We start from the raw sequence: 23,702 nt of genomic DNA, 5'->3' as shown, positions 1-23,702 counted from the left end.
TTAATTTAATTTAATTGTGTGTAGGATTTAATTGGAGGATTATTTTGGAATAAGGATTAAAAGTATAATTTTATTTTTATGGGGTTTTAATGGAAATTTGTGAGTTTGGTATTTTCGTAAATAAATATGTCGGTCAGGGGTATTTTTGTAATTGTGTATTTTCAATAATGCGGATTTGGCCCAAATTAAATAGTTAGGGGCTTAATTGAAAGGCTAAAAAGAAGTTTGGGGGTTAAATTGGAATTCTGCAGGATGAAATTGTAAGTAATTAAGAAAGTTGAGTGACCAAATTGTAATAAGGAAAAGAAATCAGGGAAGAAGAGAGAGAGAGAGAGAAAGAGAAAGGGGCGTCGCGCGTGAAGAAGGTGGAGCCGGGTGCTGCGTCGTCAGCCGGTGGCGGCCGATAAATTTATTATATTTTTAATCAAGGTTTTTGTAACTTATCCGATCATTAACCCACTGAAAGCAAGAGCCAAGGACTATTAAAGGTTCAACTAGATAAAATTAGAATCCAATTAAATATTTAAATATTATTAATATAATAAGAAATGAGATTTATTATCCAATGTAAGTAAATTAAAACATTAAGAAGCAGTAGATTTTGTTATATCTATAAGTGTAAAGTTAAGGCTTTTACAAAAGTTTAAAGCTAACTAAATTTATTTTATTATTAATTAAATTTATATATATATATATTTTATTAATAAAAAAGTGTAATTCTGATTTGAAGATAAATATTTTGTAGTGAAAAAAGTTATAAGAATATTTATAATCAAAACAATAATAACAACATATAAATATATATATAATTAATTTGTAGCAACTTTTCAAGTAACGACTTAAAGGATATATGATATATAAATTAATTTGTTGGTAATTTTGATTGAATTTAATTACTAATATATAAGAAAACTTTTATATATGAAGTATTAATAATATATTAATTATGCAGTATACATCAAGTTTAGGTAAGAATTTCTCCTGAAAATAAATATTCTACATTTTAGTTCAAAGTCCAAATTATAAATAAAAGCAATATGACATTAAAATTAGCATATAAAATGTTAACATATGAAAGATATACCCTTCTTCATTTGATTATATATTATTCTTCTCTACAATAACCTAAATTGAGTATTGGAATTGGGTGAGCATAAGTTTTTCTTATGGTTTTTCTTTTCTTTAACTTTTTGAAGATATTTTTATCGAAATAATTTTGAAATTACATGTCATTATTCTATTATATACATTTATTGGTTCAACTTTAGACAACTTACTAGTTATTAGTCATTATTAATTACTTTTGCTATCTACACCCCATATATATATAATTCTTATGCAAAAATACAAAGGGGTAACGTAGAGAATAAGAGTACTTCCATGAACGATTTGATTCAACCAAGTGAGCATTCAAGAGGAAGCCCCTGAGGAAAACACTTAGCATCACTACAATAGTTGTAAATCATGTAGTTCTTTTGGACCCATTTGATTCTTGCTTGGCCTGTGGTGTCCAAGAATTGTGTTAGCCATGAATTATTATTATTATTGGAGGAGGCGGGAAGATGAACCGGATGACCAAATGCAAGCTTGAGCATTGAAATTCCTGTAAGAGGCTATGAATGGTGCTTGGCTCCAATCATCTTTACAAGACCACCCCTTGTTGCCCAATCATCACCGGGCGTGCGATCGGCGTCGGCGGCCGGCAAAAGCGGCGTGGTAGAATCGCAAGGAGAGAAAGAGCGGATTCAGGCGTGTTTCCGGCCGTTGTTGGCGGCCGAGTTGGGTGGCGATCGGCTCCTCTCGAGGGCTCTCTTGGCGATGAGTGGCGGCCACTGGGGTGGCCGGAGTTGCAAGATCTGGCAAAGTGAAATTTAGAGTGGCAGCCGCGTTTTTGGGCTTTTCCGGCGAGCTCCGGCGGAGGATGGATGATCGGAGGATGTATCCCGACTCTCCTCATCTCAAGCTTCGCAATGGCACCGGTTTTGTGGCGATCGGGCTCCGTTTGCAAATCGACGGCCGTGATCGTCCGCAAATTTCTCCGGACGATCGGGTGTCAGATCGGAAAATCGGAAGTGGGAATCATCGTCAGCGCGTCGTTGTGAGTCCGATGGTGTGTCCTGATCGTCGATCGGACTCCGGCGGCCGGAGGCGAGTCGACCGAGCGTCTCGGTAATTTTCTCTGGCCGTTGATCTTGGAAATCCTTTGATTTTAAATTTGTGTTTATTGGATTATATTGAGTATTTGATGATTTTGTGAGTCAAAAATAATTGTTTGTCAGTTTGCCTGCCATAGTCGTGTTTTTGTACTGTGTGGCGGAGTCGGGAAATAGTGAAGTTTGGGGACCCGACTCCCGTTGTTTAAATTGTTGGATATTTGGAGTGTTTTTCTGGCAAGTCCTGGACCCGTTTTTACGGGGGGTAGTGTTCGTGTTGTAGGGGAGGTTCTGCATGATTTTCGGTAGAATTCTCCTGAGTCGAGATTCTTAGACAGTCAGTCCTAGGAGTCTAGACCTAGGATTAATGATCGATTGTTTCAGCATTTTGATAAATTGTTTTCCGTGATTAGATGATCTGTCTATTCGGCTCGCTCCAATGAGGCCCGGAGGCAGCTAGGAGGTCGCCCTAATTCCTGAGTTAAAGTCACTTAATCGTTGCACTATTGCTAAGTCTGAATTTAATATGTTATTTTGAAAGTTTATGCATAATATGGTTATTAGTATCGCAACATAAATAATTTCACTGGATTATTGAAGATAATATAAATATTATTATTAGTAATGTTATAATAATATCAAATATTATCAGTTTTCCACATGAGTTGCATGATGTCTTACTTTAAAATTGTTAATCGTTATTTTGATATAGTTGAATGACCTCTTTAGACAATAATATTTATTAAATGTGGTGATTGCGATTTGGGAAATGTGGCTTGTAGAACATGCCGCCTGATGGGTTACATCAGGACCGCGTGCGCACCGATAATGATCATGGACATGTAATAAGATTTTCATGGGTTTGCCACGGTCGAGCATGGCTCTCGGGCTGATTTGTGTAAATTACGGGAGGTAAGGTCCCCGGTCGAGCATTGCTCTCGGGGCGGCTTATTTGGATACTTAAGTGACCGGACTGGAGGTAAGGTCCCCGGTCGAGCATTGCTCTCGGAAGCGATCTTATTGGATTAAGAGAGCCAAAATGGTCAAGTAGAATTTGGGGTTAGGGTTCTCTTGAGCCACTCGTCCCGTAAAAGTAGAAATATATTTTTATTTATTCATTTATTTATTTATTATGGTATTTGATTATAATTGATTTGTATTTACGTGCATGGTTTGATATCTGATTTGAATAATCTATATTTTCCGAGAAGAATGCAATAGTCCCAGGATTATTTGATTTTAACTCACTCTCGGCGGTCTCATTTCTTATTTTGATTCGTGTTGTTAGTCCTCTCGCGGCTCTTATTCAAGAATCTTGACTCCTTCATCATCGGGTGATGTATTTGATTTGGTATGTAAATTGGTAAATCTTAGATTCTCATGAGTAGTAATAGTAGATGTATCAGTTGTAAATTTTCTGAGTTTCAGGTCTCGCCTAGTTTTTCTGGCAGACCGAAGTATTTATGTAAAATGTAGCTATTAAGATAAATTGTGTCTTTAATAATATTAATTTGAGATGAGATTTGTTTAAGTCAGTGAGTGTCAGGCTTACTACGGGTTTCGGTGGCCTTACGCCTACCCATTCCTAGTGGGCCAGGCCAGTGGTCGTGACAAACACGGCCGTGGTGAAACCCTACTTGGTGAGATCCATAGCCAGACGGCCGCGGCACGGGCGTCGGCCAAGACGGCCTTGAACACGGCCGTGCTGAGTTAAATATATAAGAAAAATGAATTTTTCTTAGGAGAGGAGAGAGGAAAAAAAAGAAGTGACATAGAGCCCTGGAGGCTGGTTCGGTTTCTGCACAGTATTGAGAGCTAGAGAGAGTTGCGGGGAGTAAGAATCCCGGAATCACAAGGTTCCAAGTGCAAAACCGTAGTGGAAGCAATTCAAGAGGCAGTTTGGGAGATTAATCAAAGTGTAGATCCAGATTTGGAGCTGTTCATCCAATTCGAGAGAAAAGGGTGTACATGTTTTATTTTCATTATTCTTTCATTGTAATTGATTTTCTAGATTGTTTTAAACATGAACATGTTTAGCTAGACTGATTTCATCCATTGGGATTTCTTTACTATGTTGGCTTGATATTATATTATTGGATTGTTTGAGTTGGTTTTGTATTCTTCTTGTTTTCAGTATTAATAAGATTATGCATTATTCATGAGACGTTGTGAATTGTGATGTTTAGATTGCTTTATGAGATTGAGAAATCCATTTGGCAATTGGAATTTTGAATAACAAGAACTGGTTAATAATCGCTTAGAGATAAGGATAATTAACTAGCCGGATTAAGAATTAACAAAGCTTAATAGAGGCGGATTAAAGCTTAATGCTAATTTAAGAATCAATCGTTAGGAAGAGATTCCAACTTTAGGTTATTAGGTTTAGGAATTCGGTTATCTCGAGAGAGAAATCGAATTCGGTTAAGAATTCATCCACGGGTAGCATAATTAGACTCACCGATCCTTTATCTTTTGTTCGGTTGCCAACTAGTTTAGATTCCCTTTGGGTTTGTCTTCTTGTCTTGATTATTTCATTTATCAATTACTCCTGCATTTCCCTCGGAACTTAGCTTGTAGTTAATAGTTAGTTTAGAAATTATTCATTATCCATTTTAGGTTAATATAACAAAGAATAAAGGAGTAACTCTGGGCTTTCACTTTCCCGAGGAATACGACCTTGATACTCGCCATTAGTGCTAGACTGCATCGATAGGTACACTGCTTTAGATTGTAGCTAACACGATTAGCAACCCATCAAACCCCTATTATGGTTTTGCCTAATTGTGGGCTGCCTTTTGAACTAATGTGTGATGTTAGTGATTTTGCAGTTGGAGCTGTTTTAGGACAGAGGCTTGACAATAAGTTCCAACTAATCTATTGTACTAGCAAGACATTGACAGATGCCCAGGAGCACTATACCACTACTGAGAAGGAGTTGCTTGCTGTACTATACGCTTTCGACAAGTTCTGCTTATACTTGGTGCTATCTAAGACTGTGGTCAACACGGATCATTCGGCGTTGAGGTGCTTGTTTGGAAAGCATGATGCTAAGCCGAGACTCATTCTTTAGATTTTGCTTTTGCAGGAATTCGACATTGAGATAAAAAATAAGAAGGGTGCAGAGGACTTGGTCACTTATCACCTTTCGAGATTGGAGAACCCGAGCTTAGATGCACTGGATGAGAGGGCTATTGATGACAGTTTTTTGGATGAGTACTTATGTTCTATTCAGGTATCTTCGGATATCCCTTGGTTTTTTGATTTTGTGAATTACTTGGTTGCAAAGGTCCTACCAAAGGATATGATATTTCAGCAAAAGAAGAAATTCTTTGCTAATTTGAAGTACTACATTTGGGAAGATCCTTTTTGGTTTCGAGTTTGTGCAAACTAGGTGATTCGGCGATGCGTGTATGGGGGGAGATCCTCTAGATTTCGAGGCGTTGCCATGAGGGACCAACAGGAGGTTATCAAGTAGCTAACCATACTGCTAGAAAGGTTCTTGATGCTGGATTCTTTGAGTCGACCATCTTTCGGGATGCTAGAGCATTCATGCAGGTTTTTGATGCATGCTAGAGAAAAGGTAACATCTCTGCTCGTGATGAGATGCCTTAAACAAGCATTCAAGCAGTTGAAATTTTTGATGTTTAGGGCATTAAATTTATGGGATCCTTTCCTTCTTCTTATGGTAATAAGTATATCCTTATTGCTGTTGAATATTTCTCTAAGTGGACGGAAGCGCATGCTTTCCCTACTGATGATGCTAGAGTCATTACTAAGTTCTTTAAGTGATTGTTTGCTAGGTTTGGCACACCTAGGGCACTAATTAGTGATTGAGGGACTCATTTTTGTAATGCTCAACTGGAAAGAGTACTTCAGTGATATGGAGTGACTCATAGGTTTTCTACACCCTATCACCCGCAGACTAGTGGGCAAGTAGAGGTTACCAATAGGGGCTTGAAACGCATCTTAGAGAAAACCATGAGGGTGAGTAGGATGGATTGGGCGAATAATTTAGATGATGCACTTTGGTCATTTAGGATAGGCTATCATACTTCTATAGGTTTTACACCTTATAGGCTTATTTGTGGGAAAGCTTGCCATTTACTTGTTGAGTTAGAGCATAGAGCCTTTTGGGCCTTGAGAACTTGCAATTTTGATATTGATTCTGCAGGTAAACATAGACAGTAGCAGCTTAATGATTTGGATGAGTGGCGCTAGCAAGTTTATGGCAACTCATTCATCTACAAGGAGCGGATTAAGAAACGGCACGACAAGCGACTGAGGGGCTCCAAGAAGTTTCAAGCTGGAGACCGAGTTTTGCTCTATAATTCATGTCTCTGTTTGTTCCCAGGGAAGCTCAGGAGTCAGTGGTCAGGACCGTTCATGATCCAGCAGGTGTTCCCATATGGCACGGTTGAGTTGTATCATCCCGAGAAGGGAAACTTCAAGGTGAATGGCCATGTCTTGATGCATTATCATGGAGACTCGTTTGAGGTTGAAGAGCGGGTTAATATGGTTTTGTTCTAGCGAGAATAACCTTCTACATGAGTCCAGCTACATGACTCGGTAATAAAAGAAGCGCTCTCAAGAGGCATTCCCGAGCTTATCCTTTGCATTTCTGCATTTTTTAGCATTTTACTGTTTTCTTCTTCTTTTGCAATTTTCTAGTTAGCTTATTTTACATTTTGGTTGATTTTGAACTTAAGTCTTTTCATTTTTATGTTCTTTTGGTTGAAAATTATTTAGTTTTGTAGATTATTGAGTTATACAGGTGTTAGTGCACAAAACGGAGTGAAAGCACATTTTTGGGCATCAACACGGGCTTGGCACAATTTCTAACACGGCCCGTGCTTAATTCCTCGGGGCGTGTTGGTTGTGAAAATGGAGCTACTAATGGGCTACTGATGCAACCTACACCTAAAGCAGTGAACCTATTGATGCGGCCTAGCACTAATGAGTATCAAGGTTGTATCCTTGGATATCGGGTGAACCTAGAGTTACTGTTGTTTGCTATGTTATCTAGTCTGAAATAGGGTGTGAGAAGTCTAAATTAACTAACTAATGACTATGAATGCAAATAAATAAATGAACAGCAACTAACAATCGAAAGACAACCGCAACAAGAGAAACAAACCCAAAGGGGACCTAAGTGATGGAATTCTAAAGGGTTGATTTTATAAATTACCAATCTTGCTTACCCGTGCCTAAATCCTGAATCGAACTCGGTTTCTTTTCTCGCTCACCGAGTTCCTCAACCTGCACTAACCTAATGGAATCTCTTCTTATCAGATTATTACAGATTAGCGTTAAGGGTGATTTAGAACTATTAAGAGTTATTAATTCTTAATCGAGCGAGTAAATTAACCTTATCGCTAAGTATTAACTACCAGTTCTTACTATTCAAATTCCAGTTGTAACAAGCATTTCTCAATGTCAAGAAACAACCTAAAAGACAATTAATTCAACGTCTCAAGCTAACTGAATCAAACTTTATTAATAAATAGCAAAAAGATTACAAGAATGGCAAATACAAATCTAACAATTAAGCACAATCTATCAACAAAGATGAACACCAATGGGTTCGGCAGCCCTAGCTACTCTTAATGAAAGAAACAAATACAATAGGAAATAAATAACAGAAAAGGAAATGGAACATGTAAACCCTCTTCTCTCGAATCGGAGTGAAATGTTGCAAGCACCAACTCTGAAACCAGCCTCAAGTATGGATCTCGGATGTCTCGATCGATCGTCTGGAACCTTCAATCCTTTGAAATGATGTTTGGTCTCCCAAAATGTCAAGAAGAGAGGTTAGAAGTGGAGGGTCGCACGTGTAGAGAAAACCAGAAGTCAGAAGCGGAGCCCTGTCTCATTTTGCGTGCGCCTACTTATAGGCAGAAGTGCCATAGCCCGTGCCACTGCCCGTGCAATAGGCACAAACATCTAAAAGAATGCGAATCTTAAAAAATGTCCAAGGGAGGTCGTGCAACGGCTGTGCCACGGCCCGTGCAAAAGCCTCGAAATGTGCACCAACAAGCAATTGAATCCGACAAACATCTAATATGCGTAAATCATCCAAATAGCTTGGTTTTTGCCTGGAAACCAATCAATTTCCCATCAAGGAGTCCGAAAACCTGAAAAACTCATAAACATACCAAAGTGCGATCAAACAAGAATAAATATGACTCAAATATACGAATAAACGACTAATAAACAGTCAATAAACATGCATAGTCATGGGAATTGTAGGTTTCATCAATTAACTCCCCAATAGCAAAAATACTATGATAAGTTGAATTAAAAGAAAACTAGAAATTACCAATTTAATCCACAAATTCGGATCGTTCAAAGATTGAAGTAAGAAGATGGATGCTACTTAACCCCTTCACCAACAAGGATAAAAATACTAAGATAGACTTTGAATTTCCTCTTATGCCACAAACAAGAAAGTTTGATAAATAATAAGAAAACAAAGATTTAGATTTTGACACCACAAGCTAGAATAAAGCTTGATAAGTCGCAAAGTTCAAGCAAGAAATTAAAGACAAAATTCCTCACAATAAAACTCAAACAAAATTTCATATATCAAATTCAATCATTCCCAAAAGAAAAAAAAGGACTTGTTTATATAGAGTACAAGTCCATGCACACACTACTAAAATAGACTCACACACATAGGATTACTTTTACTCTTAAATGGCCTTAGTAACCACTATCCACACTAATAGCCATTATTTGGTATTAATTACCCCATTAACTTGTATATGGTGGCTCTTAATAACCACTACCCACATTGATAGCCATTACTTGGTATTAATTATCACATTAACTTGTATGGTGGCTACATGTAACCCTAATTGTTATTAACATAAAAACAAGTTAAATATTATTCCTTGGGCCTCCATGGATGCCTTATTGGGTTGAAGTTCTTGGGCTTTCCAAATGTCCCTAATTAAACCCAATATGGCTTGTTGAAGCTTCTTGGATTTGGACCTTGTGATTGGGCCTTCTTGTACTATTAATGGATCTTGGATCTCTTTAAGCTTTGAACTTGGATTCACATCATTCCCCCTTTCTTCAAAAGGATTTGTCCACAAATCAGCTCCATCATCTTCATCACCTACATCAAACAAAGACAAGTCACTAACATTGAAAGTAGCACTAACATTGCCATACTCACTTGGAAGTTCTAGCTTGTAGGCATTGTTGTTGATGCGTTGAAGCACTCTAAAAGGACCATCTCCTCTTGGCATAAGCTTTGATTTCCTTTGGTTAGGAAATCTTTCCTTCCTCAAGTGCACCCACACCCAATCTCCAGGCTCAAAAATGACTTGCTTCCTCCCTTTGTTGTGTTGCTTTTTATATTGGAGTGTCTTCTTCTCAATGGGAATTGTAGGTTTCATTAATTAACTCCCCAATAGCTATGCCACTTGCATCACACTCAATCTCAAAAGGTTTAGTAAAATTTGGCAAAGATAACAAGGGTGCAAAACTTAATTTGTCTTTTAGCAAGTTAAAAGCCTCATCTTGTTCAATTCCCCATTTAAAACCAACATTCTTTTTTATGCACTCAGTTAATGGTTCAGCTATGGTAGAAAAATTCTTAATGAACCTTTTATAAAAGCTAGCTAAACCATGAAAGCTTCTTACATCGCTTACACTTGTGGGTGTTGGCCATTCTCTAATTACTTTTACCTTTTCTTGATCAACATGAATACCCTTGTCATTGACAATATATCTAAGAAAAGTAATTTCATTAGTGCAAAAAACAACATTTCCTTAGATTAACATACAACTTCTCTTCTCTAAGCACATCAAAAACACAAGTTAAATGTTGTAAATGCTCATCTAAATTTTTGCTATAAACCAAGATATCATCAAAATAGACAACAACAAATTTGCCTATGAATGCTCTTAAAACATGATTCATCAATCTCATGAACGTGCTTGGTGCATTAGTTAAACCAAAAGGCATTACTAACCACTCATATAAACCATGTTTAGTTTTAAAACTTGTTTTCCATTCATCACCTTCTCTCATTCTAATTTGATGATAACCAGATTTCAAATCAATTTTTGAAAACAAATATGAACCATGCAATTCATCCAACATGTCATCTAGCCTAGGAATGGGATGTTTATACTTTACCGTGATTTTGTTGATGGCACGACAATCAACACACATCCTCCAAGTTCCATCTTTCTTAAGCACTAACAAGACGGGTACGGCACATGGACTCATGCTTTCATGAACATAACCCTTCTCCATAAGCTCACTCACTTGCTTTTTGATTTCCTTGGTCTCCTCTAAATTACATCTATATGCTGGTCTATTTGGAATGCTTGCTCCAGGTATGAAATCAATTTGGTGCTCAATGCCTCTTTTAGGTGGCAAACCATTTGGAATTTCTTCCGAAAATAAATCTTCATAAACCTGCAAAAGATCAACAACAACACTAGGCAAACAATTGGTTATTTCGTTAGAAATATGCAAAATCTCCTTGTACATAAGTACACGCATGTGTTGTCTCAAAAGCATAGCTTCCTTCACATCGCTCATTTTTGCATAAACACTCATTTTTCTTTCATTTGAACCTTCTTTGTTTTCTCTCACCATGTGTTTCCCATTTTGGTCAAGAGAATTGGAATTTTTAGGTTCACTCATCTCACCTTTTTCTTTACTCTCAAAGGTTTCCCTTCCCAAAGAATTTCCCAATGAAGAACCCATTTCTTCATATTATTGCTTGATGCGCATTTGGTCTTCAAAAACCTGTTTTGGAGTTAATGGTCCAAGGTTAAACCTTTTTCCATCCATAGTCTATACATATTTTTGAATCCATCATGACTAGCCCTTCTATCATATTGCCAAGGTCTCCCCAACAACATATGTCCGGCCAACATTGGCAACACATCACACAACACTTCATCCTTATATCTACCAATTTGAAAAGAAACTAAAACTTGCTTATTTACCTTTACAACTCCACTTTCATTGAGCCATTGCAACTTGTATGGTCTTGGGTGCTTGGTAGTAGGCAACTTCAATTTCTCCACTAGCAAAGTGCTTGCTACATTGGTACAACTTCCACTATCCACAATCATGTTGCACAACTTGTTAGAAATCAAACAATGAGTATGAAACAAATTTTCCCTTTGCTCCCTATGGACATCATGTTTATTTTGCAAACTCAATGTTCTTTGAACAACAAGATTATCTCCCTTAGCACATTCAACATCACTACAATCTTCTAAAGAAGGCATATCATCATCACTATCCCCCTCACTCTCCGACTCAATATCACCATTCCTTAGAATCATAGCTTTCTCATTTGGACATTCCCTAGCAATGTGCTCATGACCCAAACACTTAAAACATTTGATTCCCCTAGTTTGGGTTGGTTGATTCTCACCATTTCCCTTATTACCCAAGTCAATTTTAGGTTTAGCTTCTTCCACTTTTGACTTAGTAAAAGGTTTATCATCCTTTTCCCCCCAAGAATTTTTTCAAGAAGAAGAAGAACCCATATTTGGTTTAGAATCATACCTCTTTCTTTTCAATTGCCTTTCCACTTTCATGGCCAAATTCACCATATCTTTAATCTCCACATAATGTTGCAAATCAACAACATCAGTAATGTCTTTGTTTAGCCCTCTCAAGAACCTTGCCATGGTAGCTTCACGATCTTCTATCACATTTGCTCGAATCATAGCCTTCTCCATTTCTTTGTGATACTCCTCCACACTCATGGATCCTTGAATTAGAGTTTGTAATCTTTGATGAAGCTCTCTGTAGTGGTGGCTTGGAATAAACCTCTTTCTCATGATTTGTTTCATTTCTCTCCAAGACTCCACGGGTTTTTCTCCATATCTACGTCTTTCCTTGCAAAATTGATCCCACCAAACAATTGCATAATCACTAAACTCAACAGCGGCAAGTTTTACCTTTTTCTCCTTCGAATAATTATGACATTCGAAGATGAGTTCCACTTTCCTCTCCCATTCAAGGTACATATCTGGATCATTTCTTCCTTGGAATGAAGGAATCTTCATTTTGATGCTTCCAAGGTTGCGATCAATATCATCATTTGGATGTCTTCTCCTAGCTTGTCTCCTAGGATTGATTCGTTGTCCCAACAAGGTGACTTGATCATCATCCAAATAATCCTCTCCTTTATAGTCCTCTTGGTCAATTAGTGGACGTCTCCTTTGTCTAGGCTATCCATGTAATTGGTTAAGGATGCCATCATGCTTCTCTAATTTTCCATTGACTCCCGCCATTATATTAAACATTCTTTCGAATTGTTGTTGCATAGCTTGAATCACATGATCATTTGTATAAGAAGAACTTGTGTCTTTTGACATGATTGTAAAACCTAAAATTTTAACAAAAGAAAATAGAAAGAAACAATCTCACAACACTCTCTCATGTATTTCACTCAAAATTGATGTATACCACTCGTGTTTACACTCAATTTTGGCTTCTTTTTTTTTTCTAATGATCTCACACTCTTGCCTTTTACCTCTCAAATTTGGCTTTTGATTTCTTAGATGAACTAAGTTTCTCAATCAAACAAAATTTCAAGAATGTAGTAATCAATGATAAAAAAAATAAGGTAGGCTAACAAGAAAATAATAAGGTAGGCTTAAAGAAATGAACAATTTGTAGCAAATAGGCTAATAGAAATGAAAAACAAAGATAGATCATCAAAGAACACAAAGATATAGAATTATAAAGATAGATCTCAATGGAATATGAAGAGTCAATTTTTTTTATGTAATCTGAGATCTAACACAAGAATATCAAAGATAACAATTTTTTTCTTTTAGGGCGCTTTTTTTTTTATATATGCAAACAAAATCTTGAGATAAGAAGAATAAAGATAAAAATAATAATAATAACAAGAACAATAGATGGCAAAAGGTGCAAAATATAAGATGAATACAAGATATTGAGAATTAAAAGATAATATTGGATACGCAAACCTCAATCTTGAGCCAATGCTCTGATACCACTTATGATGGGAATTGTAGGTTTCATCAATTAACTCCCCAATAGCAAAAATACTATGATAAGTTGAATTAGAAGAAAACTAGAAATTACCAATTTAATCCACAAATTCGGATCGTTCAAAGATTAAAGTAAGAAGATAGATGCTACTTAACCCCTTTACCAATAAGGATAAAGATACTAAGATAGACTTTGAATTTCCTCTTATGCCACAAACAAGAAAGTTTGATAAATAATAAGAAAATAAAGATTTAGATTTTGACACCACAAGCTAGAATAAAGCTTGATAAGTCGCAAAGTTCAAGCAAGAAATAAAAGACAAAATTCCTCACAATAAAACTCAAACAAAATTTCATATATCAAATTCAATCATGCCCAAAAGAAAGAAAAATGACTTGTTTATATAGAGTACAAGTCCATGCACACACTACTAAAATAGACTCACACACATAGGATTACTTTTACTCTTAAATGGCCTTAGTAACCACTATCCACACTAATAGCTATTACTTGGTATTAATTACCCCATTAACTTGTATATGGTGGCTCTTAATAACCACTACCCACATTGATAACCATTACTTGGTATTAATTACCATATTAACTTGTATAGTGGCTACATGTAACCCTAATTGTTATTAACATAAAAATAAGTTAAATATTATTCCTTGGGCCTCCATGGATGCCTTATTGGGTTGAAGTTCTTGGGCTTTCCAAATGTCCCTAATTAAACCCAATATGGGTTATTGAAGCTTCTTGGATTTGGACCTTGTGATTGGGCCTTCTTGTACTATTAATGGATCTTGAATCTCTTTAAGCTTTGAACTTGGATTCACATCACATAGAATCATCTATATCAGCTACACAGTTCCAAAGAGTAACACGGTACCCAACACGGCCCCTACTGTTCTACACGACTCGTGCTTAATTACCTAGGGTGTGTTGGTTGTGAAAAATAGAGCTACACGGTTCCCGAGAGTACCACGGTCTCCAACACAGCCTATGTCTGAACTATGTTGAGTTTAAGGCGTTCACAAACATGGTATGATTAGAGAGCACGACTTAGACACGGCCTATGTTTGGAACACGGGCTAGAACACGGGCGTGTCGGTGGAGAATGGCTATATATACGTGAGCAGAACACGGGCGTATCGTAACCATTTCAAAGAAAATCTTTCTAAATTTTCCATTTTTCAGTTATTCTCTTACAATTTTTCACTCTTTGTGTATTTTTCTCGCATTTCGCCATCAACCAAGTAAGTTTTCTTCTTCATTTAGTAACTTCTTTTCATTTTTAATTTTTATTTTTCTGCTTATGTATTTAAGATTGTTTGTTGTTAATCTATTCTCGTTGTTTGTTCATTAAGTGCATTTTAAATAGTTGCTTCATTTTAATTTAATTATACTTTTTGTTGTTTAGCTTACTTATTTAATTCCTATTGTTTAATTCTGCCTTTTCTTTTAATCTACCCTACATTGCTGAATTGTGGAAGTTTACTTACTGTTGCTCATTAGTTTGTGTTGGAATGCAATTGGGCATTATTTCGTTGCAGGAATTTGAGGTTTGAGGCATTTTCTAATGCCTTAAATTTTATGTTTCTCCATTTTCAGCCATAATGCTGCCAAAATCTCGGTTATTTTTATGTTGTCTGAATTATTTAGCTGTTATGTATATGTTATTTTCTATGCTTTTGTTACTGACCAATACCTTTTTAGGTACAATGTCAGAGTGTACCAAACAGCAGCCTCCACGATAGGCCTAGTACAAGAGGCGTCGCACAGATGTAGATGCCTCTTTTATTTGTAGGGTCGGCCTCGGCGACAATGCCAGCCATACCTCAGAGACCCTTAGCACTACCACGAGCTCCCGCGCGACACTGCTTGTTGACTTTTCAGTCTGCAGACCATGAGCGGCACTTCCAATCTCTTCGATGGAAGAAAGTAGGGATTGGACGGTGTATTGACTTCACCGCACTAGAGAAGGTCGGACTATCCCTGAAGATCAGAGAGTTTTTAAAGACCCTACCATATGCTTGCTTCTTCGACATCATTGAGCCTACCTATCGGGAGCTCACTATAGAGTTCTGCAACATTTTCTTTCTACAACAGTAGATCACTGATTGGCATCAGCCAGATTCCATTTCTTTCAGGCTGGGGGGCACACAATTCTAGATGACAGTGCCTCAATTTGGAATGCACCTAGGGTTATGGACTCAGTAGGAGATCACCGGAGAGGCTTACTAGGGGTGTTTATATACTCACCCTATCCCTTATGAGAGTATGTGGGATAAGTTTGTGACTAGGCCTGAGCATTACTACCCGAGCTGCTCGAAGGCATCCAACATTCCAAACTAGCTGTGATATCTACATTCCTTGCTGGTCTACACTATTACAAGTAGATAGGAAAGCTTTGGGGTAGTGACGCAGACTTATATCTTCATCCTTTGGGCACTAGACCAGCGCAGGAAGCTAGATTTGGGCTATCTCCTAGCCAATCAGACCAGGACCTTCGTAAGGGAGTCCAAGAAGATACATCTCTATTTTGGCCCTACATCACATGGTTGCCTAGGAGGTTGGATTTTCTGGATGGCTGCTTGAGTGAGCTGACCCAGATAGGGGACATATTACTAGTGGGAGTCCGCTAGATGATTAACATATTGATGGTGATAGCTTCTTAGGGGCCCCATGGCATTAAGTACAGATTAGTCAGCCGGATCCTGCATGAGGTAAGGGAGGCTAGAGCTAGAGCACCACAGGACCCAACTATAGAAGTACTAGAGCTACGACCATGAGACGTACCTGACCCGACGCATGCTTTTGCCCCCTCTCCTAGTGCTTCATCTTCATACATTGCCAGCACTTCCCGTGCTCAGATAGGTGCTTTTGCAGATCACTTAGATAGGATTTCAGACCTTCAACAACAGCACTTTATTGAGTTCAGGCAGTTTCAAGAGGAGACCAGAGCACAGTTCCAGGGTTTTAACGAGGTACTGCAGCAGCTTTTGAAGGGCCTAGAGAGACAAGTTACATAGGCAGATTAGATGGCAGCACAGCTCTAGCAGATAGCCGATTCCGACAAGGATGATGAAGTACAACGATTCTTTGATGACCTAGGTGATATTGAATTGGAACTCAGTGGTTGTTTCCCAGATGCGACCTAGCCTCCACTGGTTCGAGCTGCCACTCAGTACCCTCCACCATCTACAAGCACAGCTCCTATTGAGGATGCACTGATGCCTCCACCAGCTCAACTTCCACTTAGGACCCCCCCACCGCCGTCTAGCATAGCTCCTGCTGAGGATGCACCAACTTTCACTCCACCAGTCTCAACGGATGATCAAGGTAGTCTCCCCTAGATTTTCTTTCATTTTATGCGTTCTTTTATTTTATTTTTCATACATTTTATGTACTTGAATTTTATTGCTTCTGACTCTCTTATTTGTACATCCCATATGGAGTGCCCACTTTGTTTTACAATGAGGACAGTGTGTTTTTCAAGTGTAGGATGGGTAAAATCGTATACTCTTTTCTCTTTCTTGTGACTTTTGGATGTGTCTGAAATTGCTATTGCTAATGATGTATAGTGTTAGGATGTTAGGATACTATGTTTTTATGCACTTGAGTTATACTATTTTTGAGCTAATTGATGATTTGATTTATAGAATTGTAGTTATTTTCATTATTGTTCATTCTCCTTAGAAAATAATTAATGGTGTTTAATACATCAACTCTGCCAGGTTAAACCGGTGTTATTTAATTATTTCTCGAGTTGTCAAATTGTAACTTAGAATGTTGATTATGTCATACGCATGTATTTCTTAAGTGATGACCTAATTGATGATATTGAGAACCAATTGCAATTAATGTCACGCTTCAAATGTGAGATCTTGAGCCATTTTGACATGCATTATACATATGCTCTTTATATTTCTTATCTGAGTGTGCATTGTACCTGGCTTTACTTCTAGAACTTGCTCTGTAATACTTGTTGAGGTTACATGAATTTGTGAATACCATGAGATGATTTGAGCAACTTAGGATTCATCACATTTGCCAAAAGCCTACCCTTTGTGTTTCCATTAGTTAACCATGTTTGAGCCTTTACCCTTTTTGTTCATTTTTACACTTCACACTTTACATCTTAGCCCTTTCATTTTATCTTTCTTTTACCTTTATGCTGGAATTTATTGTGATTTGCTCACTTTTATTTGGGATTAAAATGCCATTTGCTATGTTCATAAATTCACTAAGTCCTTTTTGATATTTAGATGCTTATTTCGATCCAAACTGTATTTTTGCTCTTTACTTCATTCAATTGTATGCAACAGTACTCTTATAAGCTACTACTCTACTTTTCATTTTTAGAAGAAAAAAAAATTCCTTATTTCTTTATCTATTTATTGGATTAATAGTATTTTCAAGCGTTATTCTACAAATTGAGGATTTTAGTGAATATTTTTGGGCATTTAATCCTTTGAGCATACATTGTTGTTTATTGCAAGAATTTCTAGCATTTTCACACTTCTTTCCCAAATCTCCATATCTTTACCTTAGCCTCTTACAACCCTGGTAAAGACCCTTTGATTTTGGTATTTATTTGTTCATAGTAGCGAAGATAGGATTTATGAGCAAGCTTATGGTAAGCGGGTTTTATGCATTTGGTTTAAGGGATTTGTTTCTCACCTTATACACACTTTGAGTGACTTGAGTGATCCTTGTGAGGCATTGGTTTTTGATGTTTGTTATTAAGTTGTTGTTTAAGTTATTTTTGCATTGATATTATCTTCATTCTATCTTAATAATTTGCAACTTGACTTATGATTGACTTTCTTTTGAGATGTGTTCAATGTTGTTTGTTGTGGCCTAGGGGCATGAACTTTAAGGACTTGCTGACTGCATTTTTGTGAGTTGAGTTGTTAATTGCTTGAGGAAAAGCAAAAGCTTAAGTGTGGGGTGATTTGATGTGCATAGTTTTACATATGTTTGCTTGCATATTATTGTGCATTTTCTTAGCATTTATGGTGTTTTAATTCTAAAATCACATGTGTTTTGTGCCTTTTTGTATTCCAGGAGATTTTATAGGTCCATCATTAGTTTTTGAGCAATTTCAGATAAATTTCAGGGCAAAAACAGACGTAATCAAAGGCGTTTAACCTTCGGTTAACTTTTGGGAAGTCAACACGGCCCGTGTTTGAGCCCGTGCAGCAATTCCAGGCTGTGTAGCTTAAGCACTTTGAAGCAACACGGTTTTCGAGGGTAAACACGCCCCAAAGCACGACCCGTGTTGGCTAACACGGGCAAGAACACACCCTTGCTACATTCAAGAACACGACCATGTTGGTAACACGGGCAAGAACATGCCCTTTCTCGATTCAATTCATTCTGTCATTTGGAGACCAACACGGCCTGGATGGCTTCGAACACGCTAGTATTTGCGTACATTATAAAATTGAACGAGCAAAAAAAGAACGAATCAACGGTTTTAACTCTTCATCTTCCTCTGTAGTTTTTCTAGACACGTTTCAGACATTCCGAGTCAGCTTCCAAAGGCTGATTCCACCTTTTGACGTTAGATTCGTGACTATTGAGATTCGATTGAAGATTGAAGAGGAATTTTGGAGAAAATCAAGAGGTATTTTGGAAATCATTTGCAATGTAAATCAAGAATCTGAGCTGTTCATCCAATTCTAGAAAAAGGATGTATATGTTTCGATTTCTTTATTCTTTCATTGTAATTGAATTTCTATTTATTGTAGACATGATTATGTATAGCTAGATTAATTGAACCCATTAGGGATCCTTGCTATGTTGATTTTTGTACTGAATTGTTAAGATTGTTTGAGTTTCTTTTCTTATATTCTTTCTGCAATTAATAATAACAATCCAGTTTTCGTTACCTTGAATGTATTGATTACTGTTCCTAGAATTCTTTTAATAATTGAGAAATTCTAATTGAATTTGGAAATTCAATTACAAGAACAAGTTAATTTTCACTTAGAGATAAGGTCAATTAATTTGTCGGATTAAGAATTAATAAAGCTTAATAGAGGTGAATTAAAGCTTAAGGGTAACTTAATAATTAATCGTTAGGAAGAGATTCCAACTTTAGATTCTTAGGTTTAGGAACTCGGTTGTATCGAGAGGGAAATCAAATTCAATTTAAAATCCATCCACAGGTAGCATAATCGGACTGAACAATCTATTATCCTTTGTTTGGTTACCAGTTAGTCTAGGTCCTCTTTAGGTGTCCTTTTTTATCTTGATTATTCTCTTTGCTCATTCATTTTTGTAGTACATTTGGAATTAACTTTTAGTCATTAGTTTAAAAAAATAGTTTCAGTAACAAATAATGGCTATTTCAATTTTAAGGATTTAGAGTTTTTTTACACCATATACGCCATCGTTTTGTTTTTTTTTTTTGTTTCTAATTACGATGTAAAAAACGCATGTTTCTGATTTGACTTTAAAACGCACCGTTTCTATGTGTTTAATTTACCAGAGCTTCGGTAGCCACATGAAATAAATTTCATCGGAAATCTCATTTATATATCGATTTAAAAAAATTGATAAATTCGTGCTATTGTTACAATTAAAAACATATGATTAAATTGAAAAAAATTGTGAAAAGTCGAGTATCTTTTACAATTAATTAAGCCTAAAAATAATGAACATATTCACCGAAACCGACGCGCACAACAACAGCATAGATAGAGAAAGAGAAAGAGAGAAGAATCTTGATTCTTGAAATCTTGAAATTATTGAATTGTTAACTGGAGAGAGAGAGAGAGAGAGAGAGAGAGGTTAGGTTAAGGATGGCGGATGATGCAGAGACAAACTCATTCTTTAGGAAGCACTGGGAAGGATACAAGGAGTTTTGGGGTGAAAGATTTAGTTTTCTTGAAAACTATTCGAGATTTATAAAGCGTGATAAGCCTCTTCCTTCTTGGTCCTCTTCTGATGTTGAGCAATTTATTGCTTCAGATCCTGTTCATGGCCCCACTGTAAATCTTTCTCCTTTCCTTTTCACTTCTTTGATTTCCTTTCTCTTTTTTTTTTTTTTTCTTTTTCACTTTATTCTTGTTTTGGATCCCTACCCTCTTTCATTTTGTTGTTTCTGGATCCTTGTCTCCATCTGGGTATTTCTGTTTATGTTGATTGAATTGGACTTTTTCTGTGTTATAATCATCTGGATAATTTTTTTATGTGATATCTTTTACTTATCTTAACTTCAGTCTTTCCTTTTATTTGTTTTGTGGGTAGTTTCATGCTAGATTATTTATTGGACCCCTTGAATTTTGGCTCTGATTTGGTTTCATGTTTTTATGTGCTTGATTCTGCTATTGCTTTAATGCAACTCTCTTTATAATGAGTTGTATATAGGATGGCTTCTCTTTGCTAATTGGCTTTTACATCATAACCTGATATTACATACATGTGGATTGCAATAGTTCTAGGTCTGTATATTGATTCGATGAGGTGAGATCGAACTTCAATTGCACATGCAAAATCAAAGCACTTAAGGCTTTCCATATTCTGTTCTTGCTACGAAGAATATGAACTCTCATGTTACAAACAACAAGATTTTGTTAACAAGTAAAGCAAGAGACTTGAGACATTAGTTGGTTGTCTACTTGGAAATGAGTGTTAGCAGTTGCTCTAAAGAGGGTTGAAGTTGAGATGTTGGTGAGCTCATTCATCATGGTCAGTATATGTCAGGACTTCCTTTTGAAGCCTGGTCTGCTTTATGGTCAATTAGTATTTAAATTTTGAACTCACAACCTTTCAAATTCTTAGAGATGCTTCTTATATCTTTCTTCCCTCTCTTACTTTCCTACTCTCTTTCAGAAGGAGCCTTTTGGGAAGGATATGGTGGCTTTGGATACACCACTTCTGAAGTATTGCCAGAGATATAGGTGAAACCATTTTGGTTGAATTCCATTAGTTAAAGATGGGTTCCGGGTTTCACTTTCTTGACAGTAAGGATATTCATCCGAATCTCAAAATCCAGCTAATATTCTTCTCATTTTATCAGGAAAGGAGTTAATACTCTGAGTAGAAGTTCTAAGGGTACAGTCTGCATTATTATTCTTCAAGTCGAAAACTTTAGCTGTTAGCTTTAGAGTCAAAAGGACTGTAAATTCACTCAAGTTCATCCAACTGTCTTCTAACTTAATGGTCCTGATCATGTTTGTTTGGCTTAACTACCAAGGGCAGAGGAGAACTATTGTGCTACAATTGCTTTTGTTTAATCTTTTGTATCTTCATACTAACTGGATAACAATGTTTGGCATTGTTTGCTTTTCCTGGCCTTATCTTCTAATCCCTGAATTAGAACTCAATCTGGGCACATAATTTATTTTAAGTACTGTCTGATCCCATTTCACAAAATCTTCAGAAAAGCTTGGTCTTCCAAATTCCAAATAAACTCTTGTTATTGGCATTGTAGACCCTGTCTGTATACACTTTTAGTAAAAGGAAAGAGAGAAAAGAATATGGATATTCCAGATAATGTCTTGCTCTCTGCATTATTTTCGTGTTGTTTTATACTGATTTTGAAATTTGTTATTTTATTTGATGTAATCTTAGAATAATATTTCATGGACCTGTAGCTTCTTAGGCATATTATTTCGCATGTTTAAATGATTTTTTTGCCATTTGAATGTGGTTCTGCATCTTCTTTATTGTTCAATGTTTGATTAACACTTTTATATTATTATTCTTATTGCCTTCTCAGCTGAAAACTGTAAGAGAGGCAGCAAAATTTGCTTTTACAGGAAGTGTTATTGGAGCAGTATCAACTGCTGGTGCTGCCTGGAAATATTCAAGGAGTTTACATGGTACTTATTGCCATCTCATTCTTCTAATTGTTAATGCTTTTTGCTGAAAGACAGAATTGAATTACGATGAAAAAAGAACTTGAAAGTATTTCTGATTGAACCATATGTGTCTATTTCAAGTTATTGAGCTTAGTTTGTAATGCAGTTATCTGTCCAAGTTACTGAACTTAGTTTCCAAAAACAGCCAGCATTTCCACGCAAACTAGAGAGATTATTAAGTACCCACAAATTTGGAAGTCACAAAGGACTAGACGAGCAGCTAAGTGTGAAAAGGACTAGATCATACTCTATAATGCCCGAAACTTTTATTGAAATTAAAATTTTAGCCATCTTTGTATACTTTTCTATAGATTCTTATTTGCTGCAATACCTACTTCATCAAGGATTACTGGATAATAAGTTGCAGATTGCATCTGCTTGAAAGGCCATTGCTAAGCAGATGTGTTGTCATAAAGAAGGCATAATTATTATTCTGTATGTTAAACAGCACCACAGGAAGATGGCAAGATATCTTATAAGCTGTAGGTTCTTTTTTTAATTTATTTTATTAACTCTTCTAACATTTCTCTTTATGCATTAAGAGTGTTATATCATATCAAGTTCCATCTCTCACCTGTAGCTAGGAATGATTTCTTTTGTCATAAATTCCTCAGATGGAAATTCGAACCTATTCATTAAAGAAATAGAGAACTTGTTTCCCAGCGCAAAAGAATGTGACAGAGCTTCTGTTCCAGCTATTCACAATTCTGGGATGGGGTTTTCTTATACAATTTTCATTTTATGGGAGGCTTTCAAAATGCTGCTAGTTGTAGCTTCTTTGAGCTTAATATTGGACATTTTGCTGTTTCTTTCTCCCTTTTATGGTTATATGAGCTTGATAAAGGGATATGACCATTTTTGGATCTTAAGTGGCCATCTTTAGGATGGTAGGTATAATGCAAATGTAAGTGGATGAGTTCCTAGTTAGAAACATATACAAAGTTGTCATGTACCAGTATTAATTGTTAGCCACAAGTATGGATTGTGCTAATTGTAGAGGCTGTGATTGTTTGTAAGTAGCTCAATTGTAATCTGTGTATATAAATACCAGTTGATGTTGCAAGAGTATCCAATTGATAGCAGCCAATTGCAAACTGTTTTTCTTTCAATTCTCCTCCTCTTCTTTTCTCTCTCTTTCTCTCTTTCCTGTTTTCATGCCTCCCAAAACAGTTTTATGACCTGAATAACCTGGGTCATAACAGGAGTTGGGATTATTATTTTTTATTATTTTTCTTATGGATTAGTTAACGATTACCTAGTTTTTAATGTAATCTTATGTGGCAGGTGCTGGGTTGTCCTTCCTTGCTGGAGGTGTTTTTGGTCTTACATTTGGACATGAAGTTGCAAATCACTGGATGCAGCTCTACAGGTTGGACACCATGGCTGCACAAGTTAAGTTCATGGAGTGGTGGGAGAAGAAATGTGAAGGGCAGTCTTAAGTTCGCAAGCTGTTTTAGTGCAAGTATTAGTGACACCTGTTTTACCAATTTCCCAGTAATAATCAGTCTCTCCCGTGGTAAAAATTTCTATGTTATGCTAGCATCCTCAAAAGGTTTTGGTGGATCCAATAGTATTTTCTTTCTTGGGATGCAAACTGATGAGAAAGCTGCAGTGGTTATATACTTTTGATCATAATGGTTTTCTTTTGGGAGTAGTATCCTAGTTTCA

At 36.6% G+C, this 23,702-nt stretch overlaps 1 protein-coding gene and 1 long non-coding RNA gene across 2 annotated transcripts; both read left to right on the top strand.

The window, feature by feature from the left end:
* The first annotated feature begins 312 nt into the window (after positions 1-312).
* On the top strand, positions 313-23,702 carry LOC8281546 (succinate dehydrogenase subunit 6, mitochondrial). The gene is made up of 4 exons (XM_048378147.1): positions 313-336; positions 19,932-20,159; positions 21,893-21,995; positions 23,319-23,702. Exons 2-4 carry the CDS (start codon positions 19,971-19,973, stop codon positions 23,471-23,473), a joined length of 447 nt encoding a protein of 148 aa, XP_048234104.1. The 5' UTR covers positions 313-336; positions 19,932-19,970; the 3' UTR covers positions 23,474-23,702.
* LOC125370869 lies at positions 22,002-23,143 on the top strand. Its single transcript, XR_007217043.1, has 2 exons — positions 22,002-22,516; positions 22,649-23,143. It is a non-coding gene; the product is annotated as an uncharacterized LOC125370869 (long non-coding RNA).

The sequence above is a fragment of the Ricinus communis genome, chromosome 8, assembly GCF_019578655.1.
Source record: "Ricinus communis isolate WT05 ecotype wild-type chromosome 8, ASM1957865v1, whole genome shotgun sequence".
NCBI classification, from domain to species: domain Eukaryota; kingdom Viridiplantae; phylum Streptophyta; class Magnoliopsida; order Malpighiales; family Euphorbiaceae; genus Ricinus; species Ricinus communis.
This window is presented reverse-complemented; position numbering and strand designations above follow the sequence as displayed.